This window comes from Egretta garzetta, unplaced genomic scaffold, assembly GCF_000687185.1.
Source record: "Egretta garzetta isolate BGI_Z169 unplaced genomic scaffold, ASM68718v1 scaffold44, whole genome shotgun sequence".
NCBI lineage: Eukaryota > Metazoa > Chordata > Aves > Pelecaniformes > Ardeidae > Egretta > Egretta garzetta.
Genome location: NW_009259490.1, coordinates 1571052 through 1582391, shown reverse-complemented (window position 1 = coordinate 1582391; position 11340 = coordinate 1571052). Strand labels below are relative to the sequence as shown.

Below are 11340 nucleotides of genomic sequence, written 5' to 3'. Positions count from 1 at the left end.
AGGACCTACAGCCAGCACTACTGTGTCAGGGCCATCAGTGTCAACAAGCCCAGTGCCAGGCACCACCTCTGGAGTCCCTGAAACCGAATCCACCACCAAAACGACCACTTCCGTCCCCACAACATCGGGACCCACTCCCCGCAGCACCACTGGAGTAACAGAAACATCTACCCACGAGACCACTACCACTGGGACGGGGAGCCCTTCGACGGGATCAAGTACTACCACCACCACCACCACCACCACTGTGAGCTCCACAACGCAAAAAGCCTCCTCCTCAGGACCTACAGCCAGCACTACTGTGTCAGGGCCATCAGTGTCAACAAGCCCAGTGCCAGGCACCACCTCTGGAGTCCCTGAAACAGAATCCACCACCAAAACGACCACTTCCGTCCCCACAACATCGGGACCCACTCCCCGCAGCACCACTGGAGTAACAGAAACATCTACCCACGAGACCACTACCACTGGGACGGGGAGCCCTTCGACGGGATCAAGTACCACCACCACTGTCAGCACCATGATACCAGGACCTACAGCCAGCACTACTGTGTCAGGGCCATCAGTGTCAACAAGCCCAGTGCCAGGCACCACCTCTGGAACAACTCCAACAGAATCGTTTACCACTACTTCAGGAACAACCTTCAGTAAGTTTACCCCAGTCACTGCAACTACCACTACCATAACCTCCGAAATTGTTTCCTCTGCCTCAATTAGTACTTCTGCTCCAACTGAAACATCAAGTGCATTCACCATTGCAGGAAGTTCTACGTATAGTACAGTTACTCCACTCAGTACTTCAAGTTCAACTAAAAGTCCACCACCACCCACTCCTGGAAGAAATTGTTCTATTTTGCCTAATGAATCTTATGCGGTGAGTAGATTTCATGAGGGTGTTTAGCATTCTGTTTTCGATTGAGAACTGGGCACATAATTCCAGTATTGGTAACAGAGTAGGTATTAATCTGGATAGATAAGGAAGTATCAGTCCATTCTATTTCTTTCTGTTTTCTTGTGTATCAGCATGACTTCCAATGGTATTCAGTTTCATAGCTTATATATTGCTATTAGTTCTTCAGGGGTAGTTTTAAAAAGGCTTTGTTCAAGTAATTAGATCTCAGCTCAGTGATTCTCTTTATATTAGGATAGCTTTGATGAAGAGGTAAGGAAGGGCTAAATGGTGCTAAACTATCTTTTTCTGCTTTTGAATAGGTCTAGAGTGGGGAAAAGTTGTTTGTGTGTTTACAGGGCAGCTTAACAAGAAACTACAGGGTTGAACTAGTCTGAGTTTGCATTGAGTCATACTTGGTGATAGTCTGGTTTCAGGAGAGGACTGTGAAACGGATCACCACTTTCAAATGCTCATGAAATTTGACTTAGAGTTCCGAGTTTTTTGGAACTCTCTACATCTGACAGACAAGCTACAATGTACAAGTCTTGTACATTTCTAAAGCCTCCTCACAGCTTAGGTATCTACCAACTTACACAGTAGATCTGCAGGGATAGAAATTATACATGGCTGAAAAAATGGTGGAAGATAGAAAAAATGCATACAATCATAATGCAAGCACGTAATCACCTTAGACATTACTCCCCACATAGCTGATGTTCACTGTAGCTTTAGCTATTGATCTGTTCTAGGCATTCATGGAAGGGGATTGATCATATATTGATCACTGATATTTATCAGCGTCTTTCACTATCAATTAGAGAGGGAGTCTATTTGATGAGATTAGATCAGATATCTAACTTTTAGACAGCTGAAACTAAAAAAGGCAATTCCCACTTCAGGTTACTTTTATAAGTAATGTGTTTCATTTAGCAGCTCTCAGTAGTGCTAGCCCATCTTGCAGCCCTTGATGGTGCTGACTGCTGCACTTTCTTCCCATTTTCAGACTTCTGGTGGTGAAAAAATTGTCAATAAACATATGGCACTTTAATACTCTGCATAAGATATTCAGGCATAACTGTTGTCAGTCTGACTACTTCATAACGTTTCTTTCTGTCTTCCCCTTCTCCGAATCTTTCCAAACACAGCCGGGTGAGTCATGGGAGCTCTGTAACTGCACTAAGGCAGTATGTATAGAAGACAATATAGTCCAGGTGGTTCCCATAATCTGTAATCCACCTCCTAAACCTACATGTACCAATGGGCTTTCTCCTGTGCAAGTCATTGATAAGGATGGATGCTGTTGGCACTGGGAGTGTGATTGTAAGTATACATTTTGTTGCATATTTTATCTCCTGTGGGAACAATATTAGTGTCCAGAGCAAGAATATTTATCAGGGAACAAGTATCACACAAGGCTGTGAACGTCAGACTTCTAGTGTTGGTCTGAAGTGCTTCAGTGATTCTTTTTAGCTAATCGGGGGCTTCTGCCTAGTTTGCCATCATTTCTATGTAACTGTTATGTTAGTAGAATAAATTTGTTTCCCAAGGCAGGACTTAAATGTCCAGCTGTTGACACCTGTAAGCTAGAAGCCTACATATAAGTTACTTTTTCAGACTATCGGTAAAGGTATATCTAGGGTACAGTTAATCTTATTTTAACTTGTCTATTGGAAATAAGTCAGACGAACTGTGCCCTGAAAGTGCCTGGTTTTCTCTATTATTGGCGAGTTCTAGATAATGAGCTCATGTATTGACATATTATACACTCTAAAAATTTAAATGCCTCAAGTTAGATGAGAAGAATCCCACACATACAGATTTTGTTTGTAGTCTGATCTGATTCTGTGTGTTGCCATAAGAAGCTAACCTAACTGTTTGTTTTTGTAGGCTACTGCACTGGCTGGGGGGACCCACATTACATTACTTTTGATGGACTGTACTACAGCTATCAAGGGAATTGTACATATGTCCTTGTGGAAGAGATTTATAAGGAAGTTGACAACTTTGGTGTCTACATTGATAACTACCATTGTGATACACGGGATGTAGTCTCCTGTCCTCGAGCACTCATTGTGAGATATGAGACTCAGGAAGTGCGCATAGCAACAGTCAGACCAAATACTGTACAAGTAGAGGTATTGGAGAATGTTACCTTTGATTTCTTGATTAAAATATTAATACATCATCAACCTAATAATTACATTCACAAAGTTAGGGAAAAAAATTAAGGAGGAATCTGTGTTTTAGATTTAATACCACTTTGGATTATAAAATAGGACTGCTTTGAAAGACTGCATTTTTGACTCTGAATAGGGGGAAAAATTTCTACAACTTCTTCCCTTTTTATCTCAAGTATTTGCAGTGCCTTATCTCTGCTAAATACACAAACCTAGACAAATTTCTAGGAGTTAAGGATATAAAATAAAATAATTTATAATTAATATTTATGTAACAAAGGTAAAGAATAAATGTTCAATGGGAGGATACAACGTAAACTAGATATTATAATGAAATACTGAGCTTAAGTATTTTTAAAAAGTACTAATTTTCATTGGTGTCATTTTTAACTTTTCAGATTAGGGGCTCTTCTGTGTTTATTTCATTGATAAACATGATGCCCCTGCTTTGGGGCTTTAAAATTGGGTGAGAAGTATTTGGTTTTAGGTTTTTGTGGGATTTGTTTGCTTTATTTTTGTACATTACTGTGTGGGAATATTACAAGTTAGATTGCAGCATCTTGTTGAAAATTTGCAGCATCTAGATCTGTGTTTTTTTCCAAAGCAAGTAAATCTACCCTTGCTGAGTAAAGATAGTAGTGTTACTTACATAGGTATATGATGGCTACTGTATTGAAACAGATAATAAAGATTTGGTCTTATTTCTTTCACTTAATTTTCCTACAAACATGTTCCCTTCATACCAAGAAAGTTAAAAATGTGTGCACTAGGAATTTAGGAGAATTTTATATTGCACTTTCATGGGATGTCCTCAATGCCATCATCACTGTAATAAATCTGTTGAGTGTTAGAATTTAGCTGGTTTAAACTCTGAATTTTGGCCTTGTTTATCAGTGGCTGATAGACATTTTCTTTGGCTCAGAGAAGAAAAGTTTGACTTTCTAGTGACATAAAAGGAAACACAAGCATACTTATTAGAAACTAAAAGGACATTATTTGCCTTTACATTCTATCTCCAGTGCAAAGTAGTGAACTATCAATTTTTTTCTAAAGTCAAATATGTATGAATATATCTCTTCTGTTTTCTTTTACTTATTAGGTGACAGTAAACAAACAGGCAGTGGCTTTGCCTTATAAAAAATTTGGATTGAGCATCTATGAGTCAGGCATAAACCGCGTAGTGGAAATTGCTGACCTAAAAATGAATGTGACCTACAATGGCTTATCCTTTTCTATCAGAATGCCCTACAGCCTGTTTGGCAACAACACTCATGGACAGTGTGGTAAGGCTTACTGTTGTAATTTTTGTACTCTCAGAAACCCACAAACAGGTAAATGATAGCCCTGCCACAAAGATAAATGGAATTTGATAACATATCTGTGAGTGAATTCTTTCTCCCCTTACCAATTTTAGGTACTTGCAATAACAACACGGCAGATGACTGCATGTTGCCAAATGGAGAAATAGCAGAAAACTGTGAAACCATGGCAGATCATTGGCAGGTTGTTGATCCCTCCAAACCGCAGTGCTCTCCAGGCCTAATTCCTACAAAAGGACCTAGCACAACCCCAACGCAGCCTTGCAAAGAATCTTCCATCTGCAAGCTTCTTTTGGGAAGGTAGACATTCCTCTGGGGTTTATAAGCCTTTGATCTTCAAATTAAGTGGCAATTTTAGGATTTATTTCTCCATAAAAAGTGTTTCTAACTATAGCTCCATTTCTTGTAGCTTTCTGGGTTGCTTCCATTCCTTTTACTGTTTCTAGATGTCATTCTTTCTGATAATTTGCTTCCAGCCCTCTGGCTGCTACAGTGACATTTCTTCTTGTCCTCACATTCTTCTATGTTCTCTGCTCTCCACTGTCCCGTGCTCTTGCCTTTTCCCACACTCACTTGGCGGAAAACAGAGTAACTAATAATGATAAATGTTTCTGTTTCTAGTGTGTTTGAGCCATGCCATGGCTTTGTCCGGCCTGAAAAGTACTATGCAGCCTGCGTTTTTGATAGTTGTGTAGTTCCCAACTTAGACCTGGAATGCTCAAGTCTGCAGATCTATGCTGCCACCTGTGCTGATCAAAGTGTATGCATTGACTGGAGAAGCCATACCCATGGTGTTTGCTGTAAGTATTGGCCGTTTATCTTGAACTGTTAGGGAAGCTAGTATGGAACTGTTTCAGCAATAATGTCCTAATGATAAGTCATATTGCTTTCTGAGCAGTGAAGCCACCAATAAATCGCATCAGCTGCTTTACTTAAGTAATTTTACAGGTAACGTTTTTAACAATGGAAATTATAAATCAGCCTGCAAAAATATACAACTATTGACTGTGCCAGAAACCTCTGTAAAGAGTAGATTTTTTTTGTACACAGGCAGTTTTCTGTTTTGTAGGCATCAGCAGATCACTCTGTATTTAGTGACATATGCGTTCATTTTCAGCTGTAGTAAGAAGAAGACAGAGGGTAGGAATACACTCTCCTTTGAAAACTTGTCCAAAAGAGACCAAAATTATGAAAAAAATGTGATCAAGATATAGACTCTTTGCTTTATCGCCTTAATATAAACTATGGTGCTATATTTCTATGGCTCATTTGCATATAATAATTTCATTCAGAGACATGAGTCTGATATCTGGGGTTTTTTTCTCTTTGAATCTCAAGATTGTCGAAGATACGTAGGAAAATAAGTAGTCAGTGTTTAATTTCTTGGCGTAAGATCATGGGGCTTTTATATGATATCGTTACTGAGCTCTTCCTCCTTTTTATTCTCCCACTCCAGCTTACAAATGCCCCTCAGATAAAGAATACAGAGCATGTGGTCCTATTAAAGAGATAACCTGCAAATCAAGGTAAATAATCCCTTCACTGTTAGTTATAGCTCATACAACTAACTATTCAGTCATATCTAATGCATAGGTGGATGAGAGAAATCAACCTCCTGTCATGTCTTAAATTGACTGTCAGATTTGGTACAATTGTTCTCTTGATCCTAAAGCCTGGACTGTTTATGGTTTTTGGGTATACCAATCCTTAAATTGCAAATGTGCAGGTCATTTGACACTGTATCTTCAGTGAAAGGTTATTTGGCATAATCTTCATCTGTGTGCCTGTGACAGTAATGGTGTTCCTCTGAACGTTTTGTCTCATACAGTCAACAAAATGAAACTTCAGCTAAACAAGTGGAAGGTTGTTTCTGTCCTAATGGAACAATGTTGTATGACTCTGGTGTGGATGTCTGTGTGAACACCTGTGGTGAGTTTTACTGCTTCACTTGCATGCATGTTTGTTTCCTCTTTGTTGTTTCCTTCTCATGCATGCAACATAGATCTCACTGCATGCTGTACTTGTACAACATATAGTAGAGATGTCTACTGTCATATGAGTGGTAATGGAGATTTATTTTGATATTTTCACAGGCTGTGTTGGAGTGGATAAGATACCAAGAGAGGTATGCTGCCATATGCTCTTGTATTTCAAGTAGAGGCTACAGGTGGGGAGAGGAGAGTGGTCTCCACTGGTGCAGTCTTCTTTTGTAGTCTCCCAACTTTTCATTCCTGTTTTAACTTCCAATCTTTTTAATTGGTAACCATGCAATCACTCACTTTATTTTCTTTAATGGCAGTTTGGGGAGAAGTTTACAGTAGACTGTCAGGACTGTATTTGCCTGGAAGGTGGAAATGGCATTGTATGTGAGCCTCATGAATGTGCCGAACAAAACAAGGCCAGTTGCAGTGGAGAAGGCTTCTATGAGGTCAATGAAGTCAATTCTGAAGACTCCTGCTGTCCCCTTGTTACCTGCAGTGAGTTTATGCTTTTGTTTCTAATCTTTCTCTACCTTTTAAGAATAGAAAGGAAAAGACAGCTGAACTAGTTTAGCACCAGAGACCTGCAGCACGGAGTCACAAAATAGTATCTTTCCTCAGGCTTTTTAAAACTAGCTTGCCCGGTGTTAGGGAAAATACGTTTATTATTACATGTTTGCAATGACTCAGCATAACTTAATTTACAGTTATGGGGCTCAGCATAACTGAATCTATAGTTCTTGAGTCCAGGATCACATTTTATTCAAGTAAAATGCAGATAGATGATGGAATTCAATGTGGGTTTTCATTTTGTGGCAGTTGCCTACAACCTTGGAGAGAATAGCAGTTGTCCACTACTTCTCTGCAAAGAATTGTTATACTTTTTTAACACTTGTTAATTACATAGTAGAAAAAGTTTCATAAACTAGTGCAGTCCCCCAGTCCAGTGCTTGGATTCACTATGAAAAATGTGTTCTCTTTCTCCAATGTGTTTCTTTGGAGAGGATCTGAACTGTTTCCTAGCAATGAAAAGTCTATCCTAAATGCTTTGATAGATGCCTATTTCTAGTAGCTGTGATTTAGTGTACTTTCTGGCTTATTCCTTTTTTTTCAGAATGCAATACAAGCTTGTGCACATCTAAAGCCCCCAAGTGTACACTGGGATTTGAAGTTCATTCTCATATTCCCAGTGGTCAGTGCTGTCCTGTGTACCAGTGTGGTAAGTCCCTTGGAAATATATTACAATGATTAGCATTATATATTACATAATTTAGCGTCATACTTAGTAAGACTGTATGCAGTAGCCTATTAAAAGAGGTAATAAACACTGTCAGATTTTACAAATTGTTTACTATTAACAGTGGTTACTACTGCTATGGCTATGACAAAAAACTACAAAATCAGATGTAGATCAGGTGGCTCAAATTCAGTTTTCCTTGTTGTAAGTACATGTAAGAACAGCTACAGAATTAACTGGCACTGTGGTCTCAGCTTAATCTAGCAAAATGTCCCTGTAAGCATTCCCAACAGAAGATATCTTTCCAAAGTCTGCTTTGTTCTCGGTAATTGAAACAAGGAACTATTTGTACCTGTTAAGTGGACATTCTTGGCTATGAACTGGACCGCATATATTGGGCTGAATCCTCCTTCTGTTTTGCACATGCTGTGTTTGTTTTTGTACTTTATATATGTCATATCTGCTACCAGAAATGGGGAATAGCCAATTGTGGAAGAAATGAGTTTGACTAGAGTGGTAGAGTGGGGTGAAGACTTTTTCCCCCCCCCTCCCCCTATGTAACCACCTAACTCCTTGTTTGTTAACAGTTCCCAAGAGGGTTTGTGTACATGAGAATGCTGAGTTCTTGGTAAGTTCCTATTTCAACAGTCTTCTGAAAGAGCTTAAAAGACCATTTAGTATAGTTTATCAGAAGTGTTATGAGGTGGTTTATCTAGTACAATCAATATTTTAGAAATTTTCAAATTCCTGTCAGAAGTTCATTAATTTCACAAACCCTAATTTTTTTCTGAAAAGCTTGCTGTGTATGAAAAAGACTGAAGAGTTGTCTGTATGTCAGTATCAGAGAGAGGTTTGGGGTTAGAGTTAAGTGTGCATGCATTTTAAAAAGTCAGTCCACATTTACTGTCAGCACATTATTGCAGTTTTAAGACTGCTTTCAAAAATGAAAAGATGTGTAAATAAATATTATTCTAAACAGACTTAGATTCCTAATAAATTCTGCTTAGTCTAGTGATTGTTTTATTGCAGATATTTGTATGACACCTGTACTTTTAATATCTGAGTTTATTGTTGCTACATAGGACTTCAATAGACACATGTTAAATTCGGTATTTAAAATGTTGTCTTCATAAATGGCTAGCCAAATAGCTGACCAATAGTGTTTATGATTGTTTCCTTTTCCATTGTTTGGTTTACAGAGTTTTTGGAAATTAAGAAATTTGTCACGCATGTCATATCTCATTAATATATGAACTTTTTTGTCTTAAAATTTATAGCCTAATTCCTCAGTCTTTGTTGATAAGTGTCAGAATTGTTTCTGCACTAATGAAGTTAATGTCAGCACTCAACTGAATATCATCTCATGTGAACATATTCCATGCAACACGTACTGTGAACCGGTAAGTGACAAAATTAACACAAATGAAACCCCGCCCCATAATACCCATGTACATGAAAAGCAGTTTGATCAATGAGTGATATAAGCAAAGGACAGGGAGCAGAAATCCAGAGTCCAACTCCACCATGGATACCAACTGTCCTTGAGCAATCTGTTGCGTGAAGCTTGACTATGTAACTTACAGTGTTTGGTTCACACTGAGAAGATTGGCTGGGAAATTTCTGTAGAGCGCTTAATGGAGTGATATTTAATTATTAAGCATATTTATTAGAGTGATTAAATTCATTCCATCTGCTTTTATTACTTGTCTTCTGTTGGGTTGGAACACAGAAAGGCACAAATCTAGAGTGCACTTCAGAGCATAATCAATTAATGTGTTAGTATGTTTTCATTTATTTCTCAAAAACACGTCTACCACAGTGCTTTCATTTTTAATTAATTTTAATATGTAGGGATATGAACGTCAACCAGTGAAAGGTGAATGTTGTGGAAGATGTGTGCAGACTAAGTGTGTTATACGTACAGGAAACAATTCTAACCTCATCTTGAGTGTAAGTATGCTCTATGTCTTATGTTGCTACCAAATTTGTAAAGTTGCCCCTTTCAGAGAGGGAACATGTCCTTCTCAGAGGATAAGGCTTAGTGTAAGTTTGCACCTGCAAGGTCAGAGGCTCACCTAAAACAAAACCTATTTACAATTTTTTGGCCTGATAGGAAGGACTCATGAAATCAGATTTTCTGGAAGGCTCTTCCTGGTATGACAAATCCAATATCCAAATCAAAATCCTCTCCAAATCCATTGGCAGGGTTTTTCTTGTGATATCTGGAAGCTTGGGCTTTTCTATATTATTTGTTTTCTGTATACTTAAAAACACTAGTTAAACCTGCTTATGAAACAATTTTATTGCCCTTGTACAGTGAAAGTTTAGGGTTGTTCTTAATTACCAGATAACAGTTTAGCTTTCCCTTGGCAAAATCCATTGGCAGGGATGATTTTGTTAATAACTCTAATGCACTGTACATACTTTAAGGGACTTTTATTTTCCAAGGAGAACCTACGTGAAACTGAAGATTCTTGCCACATATGGCATACTGCAATACATGTAATAATCTGTACCCGAAACAGCTGTTAACCTACAAATAATTGACTGGGAAACAAGGGGAAAGTCATTGTCAGAGGACAGGAAAATTCCTGTGTGAACTCCCTTCAGCTTTTCTTACTACATTTTGTATTTCGCTTGCAGCCTGGAGAGTTTAAGAATGATCTTTACAACAACTGCACCATTTATAGCTGTGTAGATGTCCACAACCAGCTTATCTCTTCCACATCTGAGATTACCTGCCCAGCATTCAATGAGGAAAGCTGCAAACCTGTAAGTAAATGTGGACAACTTATCCTCTACTTCAGTTTAGTTCAGCCACCTAACTAGCAACAAAAGACAAATTAAGCTCTGATGACATTTCACCGAAGTTTTTCAGTCCCAAGGGGAAAAGTTTCTGCTGCCTCCGTGCACACTATAGAGTGTATAAAATAAGATATCTGGGTGAGAGTTCAAGGCTTATAACTGGCAGCTGTCTCTCAGTAGTCAAAACACTGGTCAGCACTGAAATACAAACTCCTCGCTGGCTGCTTTGTGCGGGTCCTGACGGAACAAGAACCATGTTTTCTTGAATGTTACAGAAATACTAGCTGTTCAGTCAGTAGGCTGCCAGTAACACCATGCATACTCTCTTCAAATATAGAAGTCTCTGAGAAGACATTTTTTGGAATTGTTTCTGAGGAAAAATTGTGTGACTGTAGCCTCCCTTCAAAGCATTCTCTTTATTTCTACAATTGATGGATTTCAGGTCTGGAAGAGACCATTATCTTTGTTTATTCAGAACAATGCTACAGTTTTCTCTGATTATTTCCAGCCACTGAAGAATTGCTCTCCTCAGCTATTGGCCTAAAAGCCTCTTTTAATACTGGGAAAGAAAATAATATTTTTCCTGTTTCTTTGTTCTTCTAGGGCACTATTGCATTCTTACCTAATGGTTGTTGCAAAACCTGTAAGTATGCCAGTGTACCTGAATCAGCAATACAGAGAATGAATTTTCTTCTTAAATTAACCCATTTTTCCAGCCATAGAGGCTGATATGTTTGTATTTAAATAGATACTTTTATATTTATATTTGTTATTCCAACCATTCACTGTCTGATCTCTCTGGGAAGGTTTAAACTGAAGCAGAAAGACCATTTAAGACAATTCTTTGAGTGTGCAAGTGAAGCCCAGAGAGTGCTGAAGTGCAATGAACTTCTGGAGCTAATTCACTGAAAATATTTTCTGATCTTTCCCT

General features: G+C 38.5%; 1 protein-coding gene across 1 annotated transcript in view; it reads left to right on the top strand.

The window, feature by feature from the left end:
* The window catches only part of MUC2 (mucin 2, oligomeric mucus/gel-forming), a 54829-nt gene that overhangs the window by 41568 nt on the left and 1921 nt on the right, over nucleotides 1–11340 (top strand). Inside the window, exons 38-53 of the mRNA XM_009637313.1 lie at nucleotides 3–874; nucleotides 2038–2212; nucleotides 2780–3027; nucleotides 4169–4352; nucleotides 4484–4688; nucleotides 5010–5215; nucleotides 5845–5914; nucleotides 6217–6317; nucleotides 6482–6513; nucleotides 6688–6865; nucleotides 7482–7586; nucleotides 8192–8232; nucleotides 8882–9004; nucleotides 9456–9554; nucleotides 10248–10376; nucleotides 11013–11052. Of these exons, the coding sequence (XP_009635608.1) occupies nucleotides 3–874; nucleotides 2038–2212; nucleotides 2780–3027; nucleotides 4169–4352; nucleotides 4484–4688; nucleotides 5010–5215; nucleotides 5845–5914; nucleotides 6217–6317; nucleotides 6482–6513; nucleotides 6688–6865; nucleotides 7482–7586; nucleotides 8192–8232; nucleotides 8882–9004; nucleotides 9456–9554; nucleotides 10248–10376; nucleotides 11013–11052 (2808 nt within the window). The remainder of the gene's footprint in view (nucleotides 1–2; nucleotides 875–2037; nucleotides 2213–2779; nucleotides 3028–4168; nucleotides 4353–4483; nucleotides 4689–5009; nucleotides 5216–5844; nucleotides 5915–6216; nucleotides 6318–6481; nucleotides 6514–6687; nucleotides 6866–7481; nucleotides 7587–8191; nucleotides 8233–8881; nucleotides 9005–9455; nucleotides 9555–10247; nucleotides 10377–11012; nucleotides 11053–11340) is intronic.